This window comes from Crocodylus porosus, unplaced genomic scaffold, assembly GCF_001723895.1.
Source record: "Crocodylus porosus isolate Cpor-Errol unplaced genomic scaffold, CroPor_comp1, whole genome shotgun sequence".
In the NCBI taxonomy this organism is placed as follows: Eukaryota; Metazoa; Chordata; order Crocodylia; family Crocodylidae; genus Crocodylus; species Crocodylus porosus.
In genome coordinates this window covers 212,824,392-212,851,187 of record NW_017728886.1, presented here as the reverse complement: position 1 = coordinate 212,851,187, position 26,796 = coordinate 212,824,392, and the positions used below count along the sequence as shown (strand labels likewise).

Below are 26,796 nucleotides of genomic sequence, written 5' to 3'. Positions count from 1 at the left end.
GCCTGGTAGTTCATTGTCTCCTCCACCCTCATCTTCCCCCTCCCCCGACGAGCCTAGTTTAAAGCCCGCCGAAGGAGGTTCACCAACCTGGAAGAGAACACACGCTTACCTTTAGGGGAAAGGTGGAGCCCATCCCCTATGATAAATCCTTTATCATTCTTGTTGCCCACCTCTGGACCCTCTCTGACTTTTCGACATCCTTTTTAAAATGTGGAGCCAAAAACTGCACATAATACTCTACATGAAGCCTAACTTATGCTGAGTGGAGAGGCACTGTTACCTCCCGTGTGTTGCACCTAATGTAGCTGTATCTGTGGATGCTGCCCAAAACCATATTTGCCTTTTGTGTGGTTGCATCACACTGCAGACTCGCATTAAGTCTGTGATATACCAAGCCACCTAGATCCTTCTCTATATTGCCACCATCTGACTAGGTATCATTGTCACCTAAGTTACCTTCCACCTTCACATTCTCAGTTCTTCCCAGTTTATAAGTAGAAAGTTGGGAAGAGCTTCCTACCTGGTAGGTCTCTCTACCACATATATCAAAAAATTTTATCACCAACACATCCCGAGAATTTGCTGAACTGCTTGTGCATTGCTATATTTCCCTCTCAGTAGATGTCCTAATTAAAATCCCCCCCCATGAGAACTGGGTCCTGTGATTTGGAAGCTTCTATCAGTTAGTTGACAAAGGCCTCATCCACCTCCTGGTTCAAAGCCATCAAAGTCAAAGGCATATTCAAAGTCATCAGGCTTCAAGTATTGCCTTTCTTGTGATGGCCTCATCCTCCTAACAAAGCAGTGGTTCTCAACCTCAGGAAATACTAGCTCTCAGCTTTCACTCGTTTCTTGACTATGGAAAAGTAATAGAAGAGTTTTGTTGCAAAGAACTTGGAAGGACCACAACAGGTCAAAATGTTTTTGACGCTATGAATTCCTATTTGAAATCTCTGGGTTTATCTTGTGAATCCTGTTTAGGTGTTTGTCAGAGCACCCTGGTAGAGAATCACTGTTATAGTGTGTTATAGTTGTTTTATTATGAGAGAGATGAGAAGGGCTTCATGGCTTCAGGTGCTAAGTATCCCAAGATGTACAAAATATCATAGAATATCTTACATTTGAAGACACTGACATGTTTATCAATTATGCAGGCCCTAGTACTGCTCAGAAATGTTAGGCCCACTTTGATACTATTAGTCTCTCAGCTTTGAGAAGTCAGCCTTCTGATATCAGCCTTAGACCCAGTAGAGAATCTGTTAACCTACTGATTATTTTCCAAGGAAGAAAAACAGATTTTCTTGGAAGATTTTTAACCATTTTCTACAGTTGATAGCCACAGTGAAATGTGGTTCATAGCTCTTGACATGTAAGAATTATATGCAATCCATCTAGCACACAGGAAGTATCTCCAATTCATTGTATGACCCGATTTTTATCAATCCAAGGTACAGTTGAGCTTTTCACAGCATCAGAAAGAGTCACAAAATGTCAAGTGGTGGTGGCTACACGGTTAAGAAAGGAAAAGGCACTCGTATCAATCCATATCTATCAAACAGAAGTTTTTCCTATTGGGAATTCACCATAGCCCTAAACTCCTGCCTTAGGTGTTCAAAGATATATGTCAACAAATCATTACTTCAGCCATCAAAGACAAGAGAATTCATCAGATCATCAAAGGCATATTTTCCAGAATGAGTCAACTCTTATCCATTCAATTTGAGTCCATCGTCAAAATCTATCAACCACGATACACATCTGCCTTTACATTGAGGCCCTGTATTGTAATTGTGAGACATCCATCTGCATCCATTAGAGGAATGGCTGAAGTCTGTGTAACAACCTACAAAACATTAAATACACGATTGTACATGCTTTCATCTTGTATCCTGCCTTCATTAACTCAGTGGAAGAATGCATAGAATTGTCAGAAATAGTAAACTTCCCCCCATTTTTACTTTAAAAGGTACATATTAGTTGCATCAGGAATAGGCTAGGCTATTCCCTTGGATCTGTTTTCAATATATGGATTCCAGAAGGAGGTGAGTCTTCATATAAAATTCCTAAAATTTGAGACGATCCTCCTAGCTTTCATGAATTCCATTTCGTAGATCTTCACAGATAATATGTGTAATATATTATGTAAATCAATAGGGAAGTGTCCAGTCACCACCTTTGTCAGGCTGCAGTCAGATTGGCTAGGTACAGACAGTCAAAAAGCCCAAGGCTGAATTGATTCAGTCTTTGTAGATTAGTTTAAACAGCACAGATTAAATTGACACAGAATTGAACAGGCATTTACCTTTGATTCAGGAAATGCAGCCACATGCTTGCAGTGGCTCAGGCCAGAAGTCAGGGGGGAGGGCAGGCACTAGAGCATGGCTTTCTGGATGTGTGTTCATTTCTATTTCCTAATGCCCTCAAGGTCTCTGGGATTTGCAGTCCAGAATTACAGCAGCAGGACTCTGCAGGGTTACTCATCACTTCTTCCTGCTTCCAGGTGTCTGGGATTTTTAGTCCACAGTCACAGCCAGCAGTAAGTTTGAGCAGGGAAAGTGGGTTTTAACACTCCTCTCTGGCCCCAGATGCCAGCTGGGATTTGCTTGGGGGGGGGGGGGAGGGAGCGGAGGCAGTCCCACCCTCCAATAGACTGATCTGCATCCTCAGCTGGGTTTGCCCTGCTCCACCCACTTGTCAGCCAGCCCTCACTCCTCCAGCTAAGGAGCAGAGGGCTGGGGCCAGCCCTCTCCTCTGGAACAGACACAGTACAGCCCAGCTGTCCCTCTTATGCATTTGTCCAGTCCCTTTGATACCCAAAATGATAGGAAAAATCAAATAGGACAGCTGTACTGATCCTGATCAGATAATTATTCCCTGACAGGTTCTGGCTATGTGATTGTATGCCAAATATCAACTTGACTATTGACACTTACTGACATAATATCACAAAACTAGGGATAAATTCTGTATCTGAATACAAAATCACGAAACTTAACCTGGATTTTAGTAGCTAAAAACTATTATTAGAGAGTGCTTACTAGGACTGTGAGAAATCCTGTTCCAAAGTTGGAAGCCTTCCAGAAGGAAAACCTTCTTAAAGTGGAAGATTTGCTGTCTGCCCTCACCATATAACTCAAAACCACTTCATTTCTTCGGTAATTCTCTCAAGGTCTGTCCTGAAAGACTCTCCACGTGCCACCATTCAATCCAGTTGTTCAGTATGCTCTGACCCTCCTTCCTTAAACTAGGGAGCCTCTGTTTCTCCAAATCTCTTTGGCTTCCATAGGTTTCATGAAAACTCCCTTTGAACCCAGTCTCTTCACCATCTTACTCTCAGTACAGCTTTCTTAGTGGGCTTTGCTTGAGCCACATAGGTCAATGCATTCCCAGAAGTCATGGCTGCCTTTTCTTCTTCTAGTTTTCATTGAGACCTCATCCTGAATTTATTCCAAAAACAGTTTTAGACTTTTTATTTAAATCAGATTTATTTGTTTGGTTTTTTTACCAAAGCCCTATTCTTCGCCAGAGGAAGAAAAACTCTACACTGCTGTGTCTTTGTATATTTCTTCAGATAGGACAGTCCTTTAGACTCCACCTTTCTATTGATTAAATAGCGTTGATAAAGGACAAATCAATTCCTTCTAGAGAATATGTAAATGAACTAACCAGTGTATTCCAAATTGCTACCACATTGCTGGCATATTCCTCCTACCAAACATTAAAGCTGTAAGCAGAATAATTTGCAACAATTTTAAAAGGAGCGAGGGAGCACCGGCTCAGGAATGTACATCTGCTGTTACAGCGCAACTGCTATGTCTGCTTGCTTCCACAGGGATGGAAGTTAGCTTAATAGGCAGAACTTTAATGCTTAATAAAACAGGGTTAAGGTTACAACATTTTTGCTATGCTTGTGTTGCTCTAGGAGTATCTAGATTAAAGTTACATCTTCCAGATGTGGGCCTGCCTCCCAGTCATTTGGGGGAATCGCATGTGCATATATCTGAAGAATTAAAAATAGTATTTTTGTTTATATGGATCCTACAACTGGCATTCAATCGCTAGTCTTTCTTTGCTGAAATTCTGAATTGGCAAACAGAATGAAGGATGATCCTTTATCTTTATACCCTCTGGTGGGGTTTGGGGATCCAGAAACATTACTTTTCTGATCTTGAGAATGAGTCATATGTACGCATAGCTTGATCCTCAGGTACAAACCATGTCCAATAAAGGAACCACCCTTATTGCTGGGTGGGTAACTTGCAGGAAAAATATGACGTGCACGCATACTGTCTAAACTTGTTAGGCAGTGGGCAACTAAATTGCCAGAGCAGAAGGAAGACAATACTCAGCTATTCCATTCAGAAAATATGAGCCATGGACCCATTTTACGCATCTAATATATTTGATTTAGGACAGACTCATGAGGGGAATTCATGATGTTACCTGGATAAAAACAAGAAAACTTAAGAGGAAATTCTTACTCTGGTACTAACTGTAATAAAGGAGCCTTCAGCCATTCAAATCTACTGTCTAGGGCTTTCACCATCCATGTTCTATTGTTTTGTTTTGTTTGGATTTTCAACACAGAGGAAAATATGCAGTGCTTGTTTAAATCTACTTTTATATGAAATTTCAACCTCCCACCTGCAGATTTATTTACTGACTAAATTCTCATTTATGGGGAGGGGGAATAACAAGTGATAAGTGTCCTTTTTAAAGTTCCCATTTTGAGCGAACTACCTTGTTTCTATGTAGAGTTTTGAGAAACTATTTTGTTGAGGAAAGGGCATTGGTTTTGTTTCTTGAAATTTTATGTTATGCCTTGATTAAAGATTGTAATATCACCTTCAAATAGACTTAACACACAACAATTGAACTATTATTAAAAATAGCACATTTTAATTCTGCTTTCAGCCCTAAAAGAAGCACTGAGAAACGTAACCGTGAGCAGGAGAATAAATACATAGAAGAACTTGCAGAGCTGATTTTTGCAAATTTTAATGATATTGACAACTTTAACTTTAAACCTGACAAATGTGCAATCTTAAAAGAAACTGTGAAGCAAATTCGTCAGATAAAAGAACAAGGTAAGAGCACTAGTTAAATGCCTTTGAATATTTTAATGTTGTGTCTATTTTGGGGTTTTTGTCAAGTGCAGTGTTGTCTTCTGATTTATTCCAAGATATTTATGGTTATTTAAATCCTTAGTGAAGTGTATTATTTTAGGAAAGGGTATTTAGATCATTTTGAGTAGTTTATAAATAGGCTTTTTGTTAAATCCATAAACAGCATGGAGAAAGTGGAGAGTGAATCAATCTCATGTAAGTCTTCATTTAATGGGTTTAAAGTCAATCATATTTTTTTATTACTAAATTTTAAGGTATAGTGTAGATGAAACAAATATATATACATAGCATAAGTTAATTGAAAGTCAGGAGTAATGCTTAAGTGTGCAGTATGAAAGTTTGTTCTGTTCTGGTTATTGTTCTGTTTTGTTCACATGAACAGGCGTTGTGGACTGAACTGTATATATTCCCTACATTATGATCTTCTATCCTGAATTGCGATAGATTTGAGAGTACCCTAATCTCTAGTTGGAATTCTGTTGTAAATACTAGTCCAGAAAACATTACAGATTTCTTCCTGTCCTTTGTTTAGGAGCTCAGTTCTGTATTTCTTTGCTTTTTATATTTTTTTCTTTTAAAATGAAGGTTTTTGTTGTGGCATCAGTAAATCTGGACAAGCATAAACTTGAGGTCAATTCCTACTTGTGAAGTATGTGCATATTGCTTTCCTTGAGGGTTAAGAGGAAATTATGACCTGCTTTTAGAATAACTTTTAGGTTTTGTTCCCTTTCATCCATATCAGTCATATTTTCTATTTTAGAATGTACTCTTTTACCTTTCTTTGGAAAGGCAGTGCCTTCATATCAAGCCAAGTATATGCATCTCTGCAGATGTGTGCAGATGAAGTACTCTGCTGCTGTGGATTCCAGAGTGCTTTACTTAAGAAGAGTGTGCACTGAATCAGTTTGGTCCTTTTTTGTTTTTAACAGATAGCTAGGAAAATATGTAGTTTTGATGCACCAATTCAAGATGTTGAAAATTGGAATTTATAAGAACATGAAAATATCATGTTGGTCTGGCTTCTGAGGATTTGGGTTAGATCCCACTCCATTTATTAAACTCCTAAGTAAACTTAGGCACATAAATGCAATTCGGTACCACCCTCCTCCAGTTCCTGAAAAAAAGACAGCATAAAATATGAATTGGTCCTTCTCATCCTTACTATTTTTGTGACTGTCTTACAGCTAAGATGATGGGTATGTTACAGAAGGAGGTGCATTAACATTTTTTCAGAGATTTGCACTGTATGAAATAGGCACCTAAAAGTCTAATCCTGAATCCATTTTGGTGCCCTGCAGATGAAATAGAATCTAACTTCTGCAGTTGTAATTTGGGATGTAGGCTGTTACATGACACAAGTTCCACTGAGCTTTCTCTGACTTTGGTTTGATTATTATCTTTATTTCCTGGTGCAGCAAAATTCTGTTTTTAAGCTTTTTTTTTTGCCTGTTGCTGTACAGGAGCAAAGGGATCTAATCATCCACTATGACAGTTTAGCTAACTCTTTTAATTGTATCATAACTCTCATAATCATAATTTTAGGTGATTTTTCTAATAGCCCTGTGTCCTGAAGTCATCTATATAGAGGAATTTAAGTTTCTGGAGGAAAGCTTCAAAATACCACCTGAGTGCCCACCACAGAAACTAGGTTTAAAACTGAAATAAAGATTAACTCAATATATCTTTTTTGTTTAATCCTCATAATTTTAATCCAATTTTATGAGCTGGGAGGCCTGAATTATAGTTCATGAATCCTCAGAATTAACAAGGAATCTCTAAAAATGCTCTGGGTTTGGTTGGTGGTCATATTATAAGGTGGTATGGGAAAACCGGTTTCCCACCACTTACTGCTTCTGACCATTCCCTGATATTGCAGAAGTAGCTACTGGTGGCTAGTTTGAAAACTTATTTTTGCTTGTTAGTTCGAAAAGTTAAATCAGAAATAATGGAAAACTTTTTGTTCAGTTAATTTTCCAGGTAATTCACTTCAAGTTATGGATATCATGGGCAGAAAGTCCTGGTCATCTTTTTTTTTTTCTTTTTAAAGGGGGGAGGGGAGGAAACCTAATAGTGCTTTTTTTTTTAATATAAAACATAAAGAAAATCAAACCATTAAATAAATGTGAGTTGAGTGACAAACTAAGCTAGAAGGGCTGTTAATATGGACAAAAAAAAGTGAAACTATTTTTGTTTGTGTCCCAGCTTGTCTCATAAAGCTACTTGATGTAAAAAGCCTGATTGACAGATTGCTGACAGTAAAATAGTTATGTTTGATTTGTAAGAAGCTATTTTTTCTTATGAAAAAGCAACTCCAAGATGTTACTCTTTATATAGCTCAGCGCACACTAATAGCTTTCCTACTTAGTGTTTTGAATATTACAGTAACAAAAAGTTAATCCAGTAATTCCATTCTTTTCTTTTGCTAATGGAACAACTATACCTCATCACAGCTGAGTGTCCCTTTTAACCAGGCTCTGGCACATTTTTCACCATTTGTTTTTCCTCCCTCAGTACTTTTCAGGCACTTCCCTTCTTTATGCTTCTTTTTCACTGGTTACTTATCTCCCTCATTGTCTCTCTGCTCTCACTTAGTGGCTCACTCGCTCGTTTTCCATTCAAACAAACATTGCGTTCTCTTGGCTCAGGAGCATCCAGCAGTGGCTGTTTAAAGCCACTTGAATATGAATATATAGTATAGCTGAATGCTAAGGGAGAGGCAAGACGCATGAACAAATGTATCCTGTCGGTGAACACGGTACATTGGATGAAACTGTAACCTTGACCGCTACAGTGACTGCTTCATGGAAAGAATGAACAATGAAATAATCAACAACACACACTACCGTAACAAGCTCTCTCTGCCAGAGAGAAGGGCCATAGAATCTCTAAGGTCTAACCACCAAATAGTAGTAAAACCAGCAGATAAAGGAGGAGCCATAGCCATCCGAAGCCATGAAGACTAAGTAAAGGAAGCCAACAGATAACTCTCTGCTACCACCTACTACAAAGAACTACAAGAAGACCCTACTCCCCTTTTCACCACAAAACTCAAAAATACCATCAAATCCTTTCCACCACAACTACAAGAAAAATTACAGACCTTGATCTTCCCACTAACTAACCCAGGGACTTTTTACATGCTCCCTAAAATCCACAAACAAGGGAACCCTGACAGACCTATAATTTCCAACCATGGAACCTTAACTGAGGAAATATTAGGTTTCATTGAATCAATCCTAAAATACAGACCATGTTATACAAGAAACCCACAGACGAATGTACATATCTGCAAAGAACCAGCAATCACCCTAAACGCTCCAAGAAAGCTGTGATATACAGCCAATCCCTCAGATACCACCAAACTTGCATGGAGGAGAACACCCAGGATTGCCACCTCACCAGTCTTAAAAAGGCTTTCACCCAACAAGGACACTCCTCCAGAGAGAGAGAGAGAGAGCTCACATGTTTGAAAGAGCCACCTGTATACCACATGAAGAACTGCAGCACTACACAAGAAAACCACCCACAAATCGCATGCCACTGGTTATGATATATCACCCCTCCCTCAAACCCATATGGAAAATCCTCAGACAGTTGCAACCCACGCTAGAAGGAGACCCTATTCTTAAAGAGATCTTCCCAGTACCACCCATCCTAGCCTTCAAACGAGCACTGAACCTCACTAACCTCATCACCAGAAGCAAACTTCCTACAACCCAGAATACACCAAATGGATCCAGACCATGCCATGACAAGACATTCGGAACCTGCCAACAAATATCTCTACCACCTGCACAATTACTACACCCCACAACAGAGCCATTAGCATCCCTGCATCTTACAGTTTCACCTTCAGAAATGTAATGCATCTCATCCAATGCACCAAATGCCCTGATGCAAAATACGTAGGAGAGACCAAACAACAACTGTGCACCAGAATGAATGCACACTGGAAATCTATCAAAGACAAGAATAGCCAGTTATCTGGGGGGGGCACATTTCTCACAAGAAAACCACTCTCTCTCCAATCTCTCAGTTCTAATCCTCAAAGGGAACTTACAAAACACTTCTCACAGACTCTGAGAACTTCACTTCATCAACCTCCTGGATACAAAAAATCATGGACTAAATATAAACATATAGGTTTATGACATATTATAACCTGCCTGACATCTGACTCCCCAGGTACCTCTCCACTATTTACCTGCTACAGTCATCCCCTTTCTCCCTCCCCACCCAGCCTGTCTCTCATGCACTAACTCCTCAGTTTACATCTTCACTGACTGCCTGTCTTGCATACAGAGCAGCCCAGCCTCTGGCTTACTTGCTATTCATTCTATCCAGGAAGAGCACACAGCAACTGCAGAGACTTCCTCTCAGCCTGACAAACGATTTTTAAACTCGAAAGCTTGCTAAAAAAATTTTCCCCTACTATTGTTGGTCTAAGAAGAGATATCAGATTCACCCACATAACCTCTGCTTATGTCCTTAAAACAACATGGCTACAACCTCCACCCCTGTATACATATTCATCAGAAGGTTGATTTAAAAATCAACAAATGTACCTTTGAGAACATAAATAGGTGATTGTGCATCTAACACTGTTTTTGCATATGCAAACATACATTACTTTGTGTTTGCACACATTGTACAGATGTAGGGGCTGATTTGAAAATTTGGCTTGATCTGTTGAAATCTTAACTTCTCCACAGCTAATACAGTGTCAGTTCAGGAGTATTCAGTGTCAATATCTAGAGTCTCTTTTTTACAAGTGTCATGCTGGAGGCAGAGATTCCCATGTTACTCTAGAAATATACTGAATCATTTACCACACTGGGTTGTATTTAAATCAGTCAACCTGAGATAATAGCAGGAACTCTACAGAAGACCCGTCTGTACTTAGTTTGCAAAGCTTGTAAAGGTCTTGTGGAATAAACAAGTGACAAGATATTTCTGGAGGCAGGGTTAAAGTATTTATAACATTTGCTACAACAAGTGGCGATGATCTGCAGCCCTTGGGCAATAAAAGATGAGCATTAAATCAATTTTCCTAGATAAACTTGATTTTGTTCTGTGTGGGTCTTCAAACGATTACACTGTATCTGATGGCCATTAGAACCCTTACATAAGTCATATTTGGGACTCAGTAGACTTTTTAATTCTTTCTCAGAGGTATTGTAAAACATTGAGACGTTCAAGGTGGACATTAACTACATCTCAGGATCCAAAAATAGTGGTTAAAGCTTTGGAAAAGTTCACTTTTTTTAAAGCCAGTTAATACTACAGTGCCAATTTGAAGGTTTCTGCATGGCAAGTAAATTTTGATGGTTGTTACCTCAGTTGAAAGGATTTTTATTTTAATTTTTGTTAGTTCAAAGCTTTTTTTTAAAGTCAGTTTCTTGCTTACACTGACTACTGATTTGTAGGGAATGTTCTGTTAGAAAATGAGTTGCATAGATTAAACATACGTATCATTTTAACAGTTCACTACAAACATATCTCTGCCTAATACTGCAGAAAGCAGTAGCTAATTAAGGCAAACATACTGAAGATCAACATCATACTAAAGATGATTTTAATAGTGCTATAAATGCCTTGCATTTTGGCAATGTCTTTAACAGATTACAGTGGGGATTCTGAGCTCTAGGTACTATAATTATTTAAATTTAGTAAGTTTTTACTAGCTTCTAGTCTTTCTAATAGCTCCTGCACTTTTAGACCTGATCTACATACTTTTTTTTGTATAGATTGAACTAGTTAAGTTAAAGGGGTATTTTTTTCTATTGATATAAAGTGTAGACTCATTGGTATAAAGATGTTTATCTCGGTATAGCTTGATCCCCTTTAGCCATACCACAGTAAGCACCTTTGTTCTGGTATAACTACGTATATACCATGGGGTCCTGTTGTCTTAAGTGTACCTACTTCTGAACCGATTTGGTTAAAATGGTACCATATCTATGTAAACAAGACCTAAGATTGTGGTTAAAAGGAGCTTCTTTTCCCTCCAGTTGGAGGTGGCAGGGGATTGATGTTACCTTGCTGAATCCCCATAAGCTTGAACTTTAATAACAATCTTTAAGTGTAGTTCTAGTCGGACAATAGTCAAATGGAAAAAAACGTGCTTTTGCCCAACAGATCTGGCTCCTGTATATTTTTGGACTCAGATTTAATTACTTTACTGATTTAAGTAAATTTTTACTACTTTTTACTCTGCAAAACCAATAAAGCTGAGAGACAGAAAATTGGATTCTATTCCTTATTGTGCATTATAAACAGAATTATTTCTTAAATTCCAATTACAGGGCAGTCATTTAAACTATTGAAAGCAGTGGTTGTACAACTGCCATTCAGGGCAAAATTTGACAAGCAAAGCCCTTTATTATATGTGATGAGACACAAAACAGAAAATATGGCTTTATTTTCAATTCCCAGGTTGAGTTTGCAGAGTGAGTAGCTGAAGTATTATTTTTCTCTTAGTCTGACCTATTTGATATGGGAATTGATATACAGTGAACATGGAATGGCAAAAGCCATTTTTATAGTCACTTTTCTGCAAATAACTATACTTTAAAGCCTTTTTAAATGTAGTGTTACATGGACTGTATCTGGAGCAATGAAAGATTCTGGAAGGATACAACTGCTGTATGTAATTCTAGCCTGGAAGATGGTACTGATAGGGTGCAGTATTTTTAATACTTGGAAGAAAATAAAGCTTCTTTAAGAACTTCTTTTCCCTTGAGAACTTTTGTTTGTATTATCTTATAGTGCTTGCATAAAGAATTAGGGATGTCCAGATGTGATTAAAAAATTGTACGATATGATTTTAGCATGGTGATCAAATAAGATGTATTTGGATGAATCCTAAAGTAGGTACCTTGCAAGTGTGTGGAGTAGTTCTTTGATCCTGTATTTCTTACAAAGATATGAAAACAATTCTATGCAAAAACTAGGATAAAATATTTCCAGTTATGTTGTACAAATATGCTCGGAAAAATGTATTGTTTATATCATAGCATTATTCTTTATCTATTGATCAAGGTTTTAAAATATGCTCTTACACAGTATAAATTAGGTGAGTGTTTGCTATGCATCTTCCAGAAAAGTGGGCACATTGGTAATTGCACAAGAAAATTAACTGCATGCCTCATTTGAAAATCTGGCCTTTTTCTGAAGGCAGATACTACATTACATACAAAGTGACCAAAGTACTATAATTCTGTGGGATTATTACTCAATGCTGATATTCAGTTAAACAGTAACTAAGTGGTTTTAGAATCCAATTCTAACTTTTTTATAAGTGGCTTAAGGCGCTAGGTCTCAAGTGTTCTAAATTATTAAAGCACTTTTGAAAAATTACCTAATACCTAAAGATATCATATGCTGGTAGTAGATAAATGGAGTTCTGAACTATTGCTAGAAACCCTCTCTTTAGTACCTACGTAATACTGACCAAGACCCAAATGAACTCTTCTTATACTAAAGCCTAAACAAGCCTCCATAAATTTCTGCGCTAGGAAAACAAGTAACCCTTGTTCTGAAAGTCTAGACATATGTATCAATATAATAATTAGTTTTATGTTTAATCTTTAAACTCTGTGTTCCAACCAGCAAGGTCGTAAAATCTATTCCACCGACGACTGATTTAACCCTAACTGAGTATGTTATCTAACTATGTTGTCAAGAAACATCTTGACATGTCGTTTCATGTTGTTGTATCTAGACTGAGCTGATACTTGAGTGGGGTGTGGCATTTACAGGAAACTGTCTGGAACCATCCTGAAGCAGGATGTTTCCCTGTCATCTGAATATTAACAACCCTTCACTCAAAAGAGCTCCCATAAAATGTAGACTTCAAGGAATGCATCTTGGTGCAGTCTGTTCTGATTTACTCAAATAATTCATTCAACATACATCTCCAAGAACTAAGTACTTCTCCCAAAATAAGGATGATGGTACCCAAGCAGCATATTGCTACTGGCTCACATAAGAGAGACCATATGCGAGTCTCTGTGTGGTCATACCTTGCTTTTTGAATTTTGTCCTTTGGAAAACTCTGGATGCTCCATGGCTACTTGGATATATAGTCCATGAATAATGCTTCCAAAATCCAGATTGCTAGTTGCAATGCCAAACTTTCAAACCCACAGTAGAAGCAAAAAAGAAAATAAGGAGAAACAAAAGGGGGCACTGACTTCAACAATAAGCATGGCATCACTGCTTTTAACTTAAAAGATTCATGAGGAACACTGGAAACTGGAACATGGACTAGGAAGTGTGCGAGAGGCTGAGCTGTCTAAGTCATCCCTGCCAGTGGGAGAGAGAGAAAATACTGGGGTTATTGGGGTTCACACAATAAGCTCGTCACAGAGAGCTGTCAAGCTAATACCTCAACTCTATGCAAGCCCAGTCACATATCTTTCATAGATTTCATAGACATTAGGGCTGGTAGGGACCTCAGAAGAGCTATTCCAGCCCCCCCACCTGAAGGGCAGGAAGTCAGGATAAGCATCCAATTTACTCTTGAAGGTGTTCAATGTAGGTGCTTGAACCACCTCCAGTGGCAGACTGTTCCAGATCGTGGGGGCTCGGATGGTGAAGAATTTCTTCCTTATGTCCAGCCTGAAACGGTTTTGCAGTAGTTTATAACTGTTTGACCTCATCATCCCTTGGGGCGCTCTGGTGAACAAACGGTCCCCCAGATACTGGTGGTCACTCCTGATAAACTTATAGGTGGCCATCAGGTCACCCCTGAACCCATGCTTTTCCAGGCTAAAGAGCCCCATGGCTCTCAGCCTGTCATCGTAAGGTCTGTTTTCCTGACCTCTGATCATGCGCATAGCTCTTCTCTGGACTCTCTCAACTTTTCCACATCCTTTTTGAATTGTGGAGCCCAAAACTGGATGCAGTACTCCAGCTGCGGCCTCACCAAGGCAAAGTACAAGGGGAGAATGATGTCCTGGGATTTGCTTGAGAAGCATCTATGAATGCAAGCCAGCATTTTGGTCCCTTTACTAGCCAGCATTGCGGGCTCATATTCATCTTGTGGTCAATGATGACCCCCAAGTCGCTTTCATCTATAGTGCTAACCAGCATAGCACTGCTGAGCTGATAAGGGTGCTGAAGGTTTTGCCTCCCAAGGAGGAGAACCTTGCGTTTTTCAGTGTTAAACACCATCAGGTTCTCATCTGCCCATTTGCTGAGCCTGGTCAGTCTGGATCACCCATCTATCTTCTGGTGTGGATGCTTTGCCCCAAAGTTTGGTGTCATCGGCGAACTTGGCCAGTCCACTCCTGACTCCAGTGTCCACAACATTAATGAAGATGTTGAACAATATGGGTCAAGGACAGAACCTTGAGGGACCCCACTGGTCGCAGGACACCATGATGAGTTACTGCCATCAATTACAACCCTCTGGGTCCAACCACGGAGCCAATTTCCCAGCCAGCGGATCGTGGTGGACCCAAGGCCACAATTGGCCAGTTTCGCCAAGAGGTGATCATGAGATACCAGATCGAAGGCTTTTTTGAAGTCAAGTTATATGACATCAATCTCTTCTCCCTTGTCCAGGTGATATCTGTATGCATCTGAAAGAAATAATATTGAAGGGTCCCATTTGTGATCCATATAACAAATGTCCTTTTCTGTGGGAAGCAAACTCTATTTGTATAAGCAAGCCACTGGCTTTAGAGCATTGTGGAAGATAGGACAACCTGAAGCAAGTCAGGCTTGCCTGCTGCTTGCTACAGGTGACTTCCAAAACAATGGTAATTAATTCCTTCCTGTAATATTTAACCACTCCTCCCCCCCCCCATAGTCTGTGTGCTTTACCTCACTCCTTTTGAATTTTCTCAGAGCAGTATTTCTGAAGAAAAAAACTATATAGACCGTGTCATAGCCCACGGCTGACATTTAATGCTCGCTTAATTTACACTGTGTAAGATTACATTTTGAAACCTTTATCAATGGATATGGAATAATGCTATGATTTAAACAATACGTCTTTCAGAGCATATTTGTAAAACTAACCGGAATAACTTTGTAGCCCACAAAGGTGCAGGATGTCAGCGCTGCAGCACTTGTTTTCTTATAGAAGCGTGAGACTGAAAGGGGTGTCTTAGATCACCGCATCCCCTGCTGTTGTAGGCACCCATGTCACATAATTCCTTTAAAAAAGATACTAAGCTCTATCTTCAAGCTCTTTAGAACATTTAGTACCCACTATTGTTACTAGACATCTAGAAAGATGTCTAGTTCCCAACCTAAATGCGTTTGAGTAGTTTATATGTATATGTTCTTGTGCCATCATTCTGCTGTAGCTCTTCTCTCTTCCTAAGCATTTAACTCTCTGATATTTTTAGAGTTGTCCTATATGTCTTAGCCTTCATTTTGCTAGACTTACCAGGACAGGCTCTCTTAGCTTCAAAAGCCGCTTATACACATGACAGAATTGGCTTGCTAAACAATTTAATTGCCTTTTTTTAGCATTTTAATGCTGTTACTGTTTACACATGTGGCACTGTATTGTGTTTTAATTTTGTCAGGCTGTACATGTGCAGTGGCATGTTTCACTTTAAATGATTTTATTATGTAGCAAAATAAAATGTATCCAATGTATTTTAGCTTGCTGTGTAACAAATTGCAGCAATACATCCAGAGAAGGTGATGGGGGTGGTGCACGGGGTGCTGGAAGCCCAGGCTAGCTCAGGAAACTCAGGCTTGGTAGGCTTCCAGCACCCCATGCGTCATCTCTGAAGTCTTCTGGTAGGCCACCAGCACACCCAGCCACCCTCCTGCCACTTTTCCAAACTGCTGCAGGGCAAGCCAGCCCGTTTCCCAGCAGTCGCAGGTAGTGGGAACGTGGTGATGATGGTGTACAGGGTGTTGGAAGCCCACCACACTGAGCTTCCCTGAGCACACCCAGGCTTCCAGCGCCCTGTGCACCGTTGGATCAGGCCAGGTGCTTCCTACAACCTGGGGCAGCACCCTCCCACTAGCACCCTGCCTGGGGGGCACCACCACCGCTGAGGGAAGCACCAGGCCCACCGCTGAGGAAAAGGAAAAAAAGTGGCAATGGGCCCGCTTTTTGGCAGATCCTGCCCACCTCTCCCATGGCCAGGGGCCAACTGCTGCTGGGCCATGAGCTGTGGAGGACCCTAGACCTTTCCACCATATTGGCTGCACCCTTCAGGCAGCACCTGCCCACTAACACCCTGCAATCCCCGGTGGGCTGCTGCTGCCACGGAGTGAAGCAACAGGGCCCCTCGCAGCTCTGGGGCTGCTTGGGCCATGGGAAATGAAGGCAGGCTCTGTGGGAGAGAAATAAAAAAAGATCATGCTCCTTGCTAATCTTCTTTTTTTCCCCCTCAGCGCAGCCTGCCCACATGAGCTGCTGCTGAGTTGTGCAGCCCCTGAGCTGCAGAGGAGCCTGGTCCTTCCGTCCGTGGTGGCAGCACGTTTCAGGACCTCCCAGGCAGGCTGCTAGTGGGTGGGTACCAACCAGGAGGTGGCGCCGCCACGGCAGAGGAACGGACCCAGACCTCTCTATCCCTCCCTCCCTCCCTCCTTCTCTGTCTCTCCCCCTTCCTCCCTTCCCAGAGCAACAGTATGCCCCAATCCTTCCTTACTCTTTCTCTCCCCCACAGAGCTGTAAGATGCCCCAATCCGGTCGCTCACTCTCTCTCTTTCTCTCCTTCTCTCCCTTCCCCCCCAGCCCAGAGCTGTAGCGTGCCCTGATCCTCCGCCCTGACCAGGAATCTGCAAGTCATGTTGACAGCTTACACCACCACCCATCCAGCATGGTGGAAGCAGCCCTCGCTGGGAGCCAGCCTAAGCTGTGGACATGCCCAGCAAGTTCCAGGTGGGAATTGGGGCATCCACCCAGCTCTGCAGCTGACACCACCGTATCAGCTCTGGGTAGAAGCAGTTGTGCCTGCCCCCCTGGCACCACATGGTGGCCAGAGTCGCATGGACCAGTTCCCATGAGTTGGTGGCTGCCTGACCACAGGCTGGATACAATCAACTGGTGGACTGAATCCAGCCTGTGGGCCGTATTTTGCCTATCCCTGGCTTACACTTTGTAGATTTTGTATGATTTCTTTGTGTCATCAACATAATTCATAAACAGACCATATTTTGTGTCATATCTATTAAAGGAAATAATATGGTAAATGAAATCGGTCCCAAGTTAAGTTCTCAAAGAACTCAACTGGAAATCTCCCTCCTAGCTTGATAATTCTTCTTTCGGCGCTAATCATTACCATCTTCCCTTTAGCCAGTTACTTATCGTTCTTACAAGTTTTAGCTAGTCCCATTATTCTTCAAATACTCTTGGACTTAAATACAGATAGATAAAATCTCACATTCTCCTTGTGAGCCAGTTATCAAAAAAACAGATATTGTGTTAGCCTGCTGTGGTGTACATTGGGTTAACCCATGTTACATTTTTATCCCATTTCTATTTATGTCTGTATTTTAAATATTTTTCTTTAAATATGTGTTCAAAGCCTTTCGTGAACTCATTCTAGCAGACATGTGGTTGCCTGGTTCTTTTTTGCTTCATTTTAACTCAGTATGCTAATTTTTGTTGAAACAGTACCATCCCCAATACCTTATTAAAATGCCTTGCTGCCAGACTTGCAAGTTTAGATGTCATGTCTTTCGTTGTCCTGGAGTGGAGATTGTTTACTCTCTCTGATTTGAGCATATTGGACTCCTTGAGTTTTGCTTTCATTGCAGTTGTGTTGCTTTTGATTTCCACATACTCATTCCTGTCAGCCATCCTGAGTTTTTTGTTACAGTCATTGCTGTTCTCCTTTTTAAAAACTAAAGCAAAGTATTCATTTTGTTTTTGGGCTATACCTTGATGATCTCAATCCCAAATCTGTCCTCCCTACATAGTGGCCTCATTTCTTTTCTGCCTCTTTTAAATTGTTTGGTTATTTTTTTTTTCAGTTCTGGTGTAAAATTACTGTATTTTATGGTGTAGAGGTAGACACTTTGTATAAGTTAAATGCATATTTCTGTTTAAAAAAAAAAAAAAAAAAAAAGGATTTTTGTAAATTTTCTGTGTGCAAGGCTCCAGAAGCCCAGGTGGGCTCGTGGGAGAGGCTTTGTGCTGGCAGGCTCTCGGGAACTTGGACTGGGAGCCCGGGCAGCACACAGCCTGCATGGCCAGCCCTGTGGAGGGAAGGACAGGGCTGCCCAGCCTACCAGCAGCTCACTCTCCAGCCATGAGGCAGGTGGGGAGGCTCCACCAAAAGCAGGATCTGGCCCCTTACTGCTTGTGTCTTCAGGCTCCTGCAACCAGCAACATGCCTGGTACCACCCAGGAAGGGACTGGCCTACCCCAGGGGCAGTGCAGGGTGTCATCGGGTGTCCTGCTGGCCACAGGAGCCTGCTGAAGACACAAGCAGCACACAGCCAGGAAGTGAACTGCCAGCAGGCCAGACAGCCCCTGAATTGGGGAGGGGGGCTGTCCTTCCCTCCACAGTGGCAGCACCTGCTGAGGCCAGCCAGGAGGACTACCAGCAGGCCATGTTCTGCCCGAGCTCCCACAAGACTAATCCAACTTCCTGGGAGCCTGCCAGCATGCTGTCTCTCCCACAAGCTTGCCCGGGCTTCCAGCATCTTGCACACCACAGCGGAGCATGATGTATAAATTGAGGTTGAATTTGATGCATCTGGGCACCTCTACTTAAATTTGTTGTCGGATCGGCACCAATTTAAAGAAAAATTATCATATCAGTAATCAGCCTGATGTGGCTGATAATTTGGCTGATTAAATGCCCCTGCATACATGCAGCTGCAGCACAGCATGTAGGCAGGGAGGAGCACAGCCTGGCAGCATGGAGAACTGTGTGCAGCTGGTAATTCTGTTGTGGTGGAAGGGAATGGGGGGGAGGGAAGAGGTGTGGCAGGGTAGATCAATACCCCCTGTGGTGAGGGAAGGAGTGGGGCAGGAGTTGGGGCATGCCATGAGACAAAGCCACAGATCATGTGGGGGCTGCAGTGGGGTGCCTCCCACCCCTGCACGCATCCCAGGAGGGCATGTGCAGACGTGTGCCCTTGGGTCTGTGTGGGTGGGGGCAGGGAGACTGCAGCTGCGGATTGGGACCAGGGCTGCACTGGGCTCTTCCCGGCGTGTGGGGGCTGTGCTTAGGGCTGTGGGGCCATGCTTAGGGTTGTGCTCTTGGCACACGGAGGCTTTGCTTGGGGTGGGCAGTGGCAGCACTGGAAGGGTGTTCTGGGGGGTCTACAATGAAATTTGGGGTGCTGCAGCCCCTCCTCCCCATAACTGCAATCCCAGTGCTGCCATTTCCCACCCTGAGCACAGCCCTGGCTCAACCTTCTCCCACGCACTGGGAAGAGCCTGGCATGGCCCCAGCCTGCAGCTGCAGCTCTCTGTGCCCCTGCCCCATGCAGACCTAGGGTCGCATGCCCCCATGCTCTCTGGGGGTGTGCACAGCAGTGGGAGCCACCCCCCCACACACACCCTATGCTCCCTGGACAAGTTGCTGCTCCATCTGGCACCCTGCCCCAGCCCCACTCCCTCCCTCACCACAGGGGCCTTGATCCGTACCCTCCCATGCCCCTTACCTCTTCTCTCCCCATCCACCACAACAGACTTACCAGCTGCATCAGAAATCAGATCAGTATCAGCTGATATGCCTCCTTAAAAATAGGCTATCGGTATCGGCCCCCAAAATCTCAATCAGTGCACCCTTAATTTTAAGAGTTAAAATTTTGTCTTCAAAACTTGACTTATACACCATGATATATGGTAACTCAGTTTGATTTTTGTTTTCCTCACTTTGTTCCTATGCTTTCTCATCCATAAAAAAAAATAGGATTTTTTTTCTGATCAGTTATTTTACCCAGGTTTTTTTTTTTAAATAGAATGTCTTAATATCCTTTTTTGGAAGTAGTTGCTGTATGAAGCACTTTCCTGCAAGGGTTTTTTTCCCCCATCATTGTTTGAGATATGTTTTCTAAGTAGGTTTTTCACCTTTGACTTAAAGAAATCCTAAACCTTATCCATCCAGCACTGGACTGACTACTTTAGTATGGTTGATGTCACCAGCCAGTTGCTTTAGTTTCTCAGTTTGTCCTTTTGAAATTGAAATCTTAACAGACCTGTTTTTGTTTACTTTTTCCACTTAATTTAAATAGAATCAACTTCTGAACACTTGGTTGAAGGTTATTTTCTACAGCATTTATATAATGACTTCTTATTCAACTGAGTCTAAAATAACTTTACTTCTTACTGGTTCTGGTGGAGGAATTAGCTGTTCCACGGCCAGAAATAGCTGGGCCCTGCCAATATTAGTAATGGTTGTTAGCCTATATAAGGACAGTCTCCCACAGTGACACAATTCCTAATAGTATTATTTTTTTCAATCATATTACAAAGATCTCCACTCCTACCTAGAACTGTTATTCTACAGCAGACTCGCAAAACTACCCCATTAGGACTTCGTTTACCATCCTGTTGCAAAATCAGCCTGATCCAAATGTCTTCTACGTTATTGCAGCTATCCCTTATTCCTTTATAGTCCATTACATAATTAATGTACATCACTTCCTTCATTTACCTTAATTTTTTTAATAGCAAATGTTCTTCATAGCTGTGTTCTGTCGTGATTGTTATTCCTCTGTGTTTCTGTAATCCTTTTAATGTATCTGTCATGTCTGACACTATATATGTTAGTTCCCCCATTTTTCTGTGTAGGTTCTTTTCATCAGTATACAAATATTTCAGTTATCTGCCACAGATCTCATCAAGTTTCCTAGCTGGATTAGGTGCGCAGTTCTGGCCTTAGCTGTATCACCTACCCACTCTCATCAATATTAGAATTTTTTTCCTTTCTTACATCTTTGTACGTGCTGATGATCCTTTCTCCATTGCTGTATCCTCATTTACCTGATCTTCCTCATCCTGCGTGTTAAACTCAGAAGATTACACGAGTCTCTCCAATACCCACCATTTCTTACTTGAATGCTCTTTTTAATCATTTGCACCAGTCTCAGAAGCCTGGATTCTCAAGCTAAGTCCGTTTACTGAGAAAAATGCTTTTTTTGGTGAATCTCTGTCAGTAGTTGAACATTCAAGATGTTCTTTCTAACATTATCATTGAACCATCTCTTTACCTTTATATAGTCCTGCCTTTGCCTTCCTCCCCAGAGGTCCAGGAGAATCCCATCCCCCCCATTCCTTTGAGTTTCCCAAGCTTGGCATAATGGCCCTGCAACTATGCCAGTGGGAACCTGGCAGGATCAGATTTGTCCTGAATTGAAAGATGAGTGGATTTTTCTCCATTCCCATCAAGACCCCTTTCCATCACAAGTTCATGTTTTATAGTTTGGTTCCTTGTAAACTGCATGCCCTTTTGTTTTCTAGAGCCTTTTCAGAATTTGCTTGTCTTCCCTTGACTGGTATGTTGTTAAATTTTTTTTTATTTTTACTTGCATACTAAATTACCTCTAAATACACCTTTACATGCCATCTTTGTCTTGCAACTTCCAGATGTCACCAGCTTTTGCTGCTCTTCTACTAGTGCATAGTTAACATAAGAGGATTTGTGCTCAGCATATTAAATATGTAGTAATGTATTGTATGGATATCAAGATGGTGGTTATCGATCTAATGGTTAATATCTATATTAAACCGTCAGATCTCATTTTCAGAATAGCTTTACAAGTCAGACCCTGAGTTGTATGAATCACTGTATGAATGATAAAAGAGTACATGACAAACAAGTACTTGGTGGGGATGTGGAACAAGGATTGTTGAATCTGTGCATGCTTTAAAAAAATCACCCTTCTTCCCCAAAGAAAACCCCTGCCTTTTAAATGGTAAAAAGATGAGAGAGAGACTTTTTTTCTAGATTCAATTTTGATTCCATTAAAAGGTTTTTCCCTAATAGAAATGTTATTTTGTAATCCAGGAACAGCTCCCAACTGGAATACATTTACTTTCTTCTGTACTGGAAGAACACCACAGTTGTAAAGATACGAGTGGTGGTTTTGGCCTCTACTCTTAATGTTATGATGCGTCTTCAGAAAAGCACTTAAGTATGTGTCTAACTTTTAACATATGAGTAGCCCTGTGAAGTTAGTAAGGCTCCATGAACTTAATTTGGCACATGTAAAAAGTACTTTACCAAATGACAGGCTTAATACACTGACATATATTTTTATGCAAATAGTTCTATACTTAAATTCAGTAGCTTGTGTGCGAGTTTTCTCTCACAAAATTGATAACACGGTCCTTATTCATTTCTGGTTAGGAGAAAGAAATTAATTTTTTAGAAGAAGTTTTCTGCATGGTTGCCATTTCATGTATGCTCTGTATTTTAATGCTGGTAAAGTTTTAAGACTGAAGTCAGTATGTCAAAGGAATTTGTGTCGTGAAGCAAAATAGTTTATATGCAAGTAGACTTGAAGAAAAACTATTTGCCTTGCTGCTTCTCTACCTACAGCTGAGTATGGAGTATTGAAAATAGCTTTGATCTTCCACGGTGTGTTGTAAAGCTCTTTGGCTAAATATCCAGTGAGGGTGACTTTCCCACTTACTTGCCTCCAGAGAACTACTGATTCACTGAACAAGCTAAACTACATTTAGGTAATGCAGAAAGTCAGTGTTTGTTTTAGCTCTGATGAACTGAACGTTTTATAGTCATTAGGCAGCAAGCTCAGTGAAATTTTATAGGCATTGCACATTTTATTGGAGACTAGATGGCTTAGGCCTTATCTACATGCACACAAATTGTACCAACTTAACTATAGATATTATGCTATCTATGTAGTAGATTTAAAGTGATACAGCCCATCTCATGTGGATGTGGTTACACTGGTGTTAAATGTGCTTATACCAATATGGTTAGTTCCTACATGGGAAGGATTGTAGAGGGCACCTTTATTCTAGTGCTTCTGGACCATTGTGTCCATAGCAGGGCTTGTTCTGGTATTAGTATTCCATTTAAAAAATCCTACCTTTAACAAATATAGTTAAAGCAGTACAGAATCTGAGCGTGAGCTAGGCTTTAGTGGATCACTGAGCAGCTTTTTTTGCTTGCTTGGGTCTAACTGTAATCTAGCTTACTATTTCAGAATAACTAATTGTCACAGGGCACTAAGGTGTCGTCTTTTTTAAGGGCAGAATCTGCCTAGAGAGAGGGCCCTAGGAGCCAGGCAGAAACCTCACAGGTGCAGGTTACTGTGGCAGCAGGCTAACGAGAGAATTAGCCTACACCTGCACCCGGTCAGCTGACTGGAAAGAGGCAGGGCCCTGGGCACACATAAACCCCAGGGCTGAAGCCAGCAGAGGTTAATTCTCTGGCAGCAGCCAGGGGAAGGAGCCTGCAGAAAAGGACTGCCCAGAGATGCTGTGGCCACCTGATATACTACTTGGAGGACTAATGGGGCTCCCAGAGCTCACCAGGCTACAACGTACTTAATGTTTGTGCCTCTTTTAAAGGGACAGAGTGCACTCTGCACTACATGTATTACATTATAGCATAGGGGTTGGTGTTTTATGTTGTTATTTAAACTGGTAGACTGAGCTGAGTCTACTGGGGAGGAGGTGGCCTCATTGGGGCACACTACAGTGTGGAGACCCCAGCACCAGCAGGCACAGTGCTAGGGGGTGAAGTGGGGGTGACAGAGGGGCTGTGGAGAGCCCAGTGCCAGTGAGGGTGTAGACATGGGGCTGCAGAGAGCCCAGTGACAAAGGGAGGCTGAACTATATCAAGGCCTCAGAGGGACAACTTTTGAATACCATATGCAAGGTATGGGGCATGATAAAGGGGCAGTTTTGGAGTCATGCATCTAGTCTATAAGGATTGGGGTGTCCCTTGAGCAGCACCTTGAGGGCAGCCTCTCTATCCACCATCTATTTTCTTAACGATCAAGATGTGGCAGGAGAGAATAGAAGGCATCCTTGGGGAGAAGCTAGCAAGGTCACAGGGCCCTAGGGGCATCATGGCCATCCCTAGGGACCCCACCCCATGACACTAATCATTTTTTCCTAATATAAATTACATTGTTACCTTGTCTTGTTATCTAATGTAGTGGAAGATCTGTTTGATTTGTGGTTTTTGCTTAAGAAAGTGGGTACAGAAACAAAGCACATGTAAAGAGATTCGCACTAGGTCAGTAGTTTCAACCTTTTCATTTGCCTGAAAAATGACAAATGGAGGTGCAGACCCCTTTAAATTATAAGTGTGGGTATTCACATACTTTGTTTGTTCATAGTAATCTTTAACGGACCTGTTGGACATAACCTGTGGACCCCCAGGGTCAACAGACCACAGGTCGAAAACCACGGTACTAGGTTGTATACTGTGTCACTTGCACAGTGTATAAATTAAATTACCATAGATCAAGAATAAACATCACTGGAATGCTTCAGGAACATCATGTTATCAGTTAAGCTGACCAGTCAATACATTTGAGATGGAAAACATGGCTTTTCAGCTATTTTAAGTTTCGTCACTGACATATACCCACCCCTTTATTAGCAACTCAGTATACAGCTTAAGATCAGAAGTGTGGCATGCATTAAACTTGAAGAGAAACAGAATTAACCTATATTCTTGGAGATGGTGGTCTTTTTTAAGTCAGAATAGCAATTATTGGCATGTTATTCCGGGAAAACTCAATTATTTGTACTGCATCCTTCTTGTTTTTTGCTTTTCTTTGATCTTTCCCCATTTTGCTCTCTTTTTCCTTTCATAATTGTTAAATATCAAACAGAGACAATCATGCAAGACTAGTAGAGCATGAATGTAAGATATTTGAAGGACAGAAATCTACTCTCTCCTTTTTTTGCCTTTTCTGCTATTGTTTGTGCCATTTATGCTGTGTGGATGGAGCTGAAAGCCTGATCCAAGGAGCTTAATTTTAAAATTATAGTGCTTCAGTGCTGCTGTACCTTTTAGGATGCTAGAGGGTTCAGGTTGCTTTACTATATTTACCATGCTGTTTGGGTATATCTAAAGCATTTGTTCTGTAATTTGATTGAATGCTATAATGAAGGTGTTTTGTTGTTTTTAACATCTAGTCTTCACAGAATATTCACTGTCCTTTTTATTCGTCTTCATCCATAAAAGGCAAGTTAAGTGTCTTGTACAGGAGAGAGAGATTTCTCTTCCTGCTTTTCAGTCGTCTCTACTGTTTAGAATGGAGTCAGTGATACATGCAAATGTAGCAAACCTCATGGGGGGGTTGCCTTTAATTGCTGAGGAAGTGTGTTGCCTTCGTGCTACTTCCACAAGTACCAAGTCGCCATGAACCTGAAACCCAGAGAGCTTCTATGGTGTATTGTGCCAAAAATTAATATTACTATAAAAGTGTATTTAGTGCTATAAAAATGTTTTAATGTTTTAGATTGTGTGAATCAAATGTACAGAAAAAGAGGTTTAGTTTCCATGTTACTAGCCTTTGTTAGTCTTGAAAAGTATGAAATGTAAGGAAAACTAACTTTATGGTGCCCAAATCCCCAGTGCAAATAGTTAATACGTTCAGCATGTAAATCTTGGTAGCATGTTACATAAGCTTCTAATTAAAACAAGTCTTGTCATTAATTTAAACCAGGTTATTTTGGTGGGGATTAGTTTACTGAATAGCAAATTTGTTTCTTCGTAGTAGTGATGATGCCTCCATCAAAATACATTCATCTACCATGGCTTTTTTCATGTGACTTTTATGCTTTTGATTACAACCTGAATGCTGGCTCTTTACTTCCCCAAAATGCCGTATTTCCTTTTAAAAGAGGGGGTAGAAAGGAAACATCCTGCTATGTCATATTTTTCAGCAATGAAAATTTGTGGGTCCATTGCATCTTAAAGGACTTTTGATTAGGGCTCATTTTAAGGCAAACTGGAGTCCAAATTTCATAGATTTCATAGACATTAGGGCTGGAAGGGACCTCGGAAGATCATCGAGTCTAGCCCCCTGCCCAAAGGACAGGAAGTCAGCTGGGATCCAATTTGCTCCTGAAGGTGTTCAGTGTAGGTACTTGAACCGCCTCCGCTGGCAGACTGTTCCACATCTTGGGGGCTCGGACAGTAAAGAAAGTCTTCCTTATGTCCAGCCTGAAACGGTCTTGTAGTAGTTTATGATCGTTCAACTTCATCATCCCTTGGGGCGCTCTGGTGAACAAACATTCCCCCAGACACTGGTGGTCACCCCAGATAAACTTATAGGTGGCCATCAGGTCACCCCTGAGCCTACGCGTTTCCAGGCTAAAGAGCCCTATGGCTCTCAGCCTGTCGTCATAAGGTCTGTTTTCCTGACCTCTGATCATGCGTGTGGCTCTTCTCTGGACTTTCTGAAGCTTTTCCACATCCTTTTTGAATTGTGGAGCCCAAAACTGGACGCAGTACTCCAGCTGTGGCCTCACCAAGGGTAAGTACAAGGGGAGAATGATGTCCCGGGATTTGCTTGAGGAGCATCTATGGATGCAAGCCAGCATTTTGGTCACTTTACTAGCGGCAGCATTGCATTGCGGGCTCATGTTCATCTTGTGGTCGATGAACACAAGTCTCTTTCTTCTGTAGTGCTAGCCTGCTAGCCATCATAACACTGCTGAGCCTATAAGGACGCTGCAGGTTTTTCTTCCCAAGGTGGAGAACCTTGCATTTTTCAGTGTTAAACACCATCAGGTTCT

At 41.4% G+C, this 26,796-nt stretch overlaps 1 protein-coding gene and 1 long non-coding RNA gene across 5 annotated transcripts in view; both read left to right on the top strand.

The window, feature by feature from the left end:
- NCOA2 (nuclear receptor coactivator 2) overlaps nt 1–26,796 on the top strand; it is a 267,032-nt gene that overhangs the window by 149,247 nt on the left and 90,989 nt on the right. For all 4 annotated transcript variants that reach the window (XM_019549043.1, XM_019549019.1, XM_019549026.1 and 1 more), the window contains one exon: nt 4,915–5,087. In XM_019549043.1, the coding sequence (XP_019404588.1) occupies nt 4,915–5,087 (173 nt within the window). The remainder of the gene's footprint in view (nt 1–4,914; nt 5,088–26,796) is intronic.
- LOC109319463 overlaps nt 24,402–26,796 on the top strand; it is a 19,821-nt gene continuing 17,426 nt past the window's right edge. The window contains exon 1 of the long non-coding RNA XR_002103511.1: nt 24,402–24,459. This is a non-coding gene — a long non-coding RNA (uncharacterized LOC109319463). The remainder of the gene's footprint in view (nt 24,460–26,796) is intronic.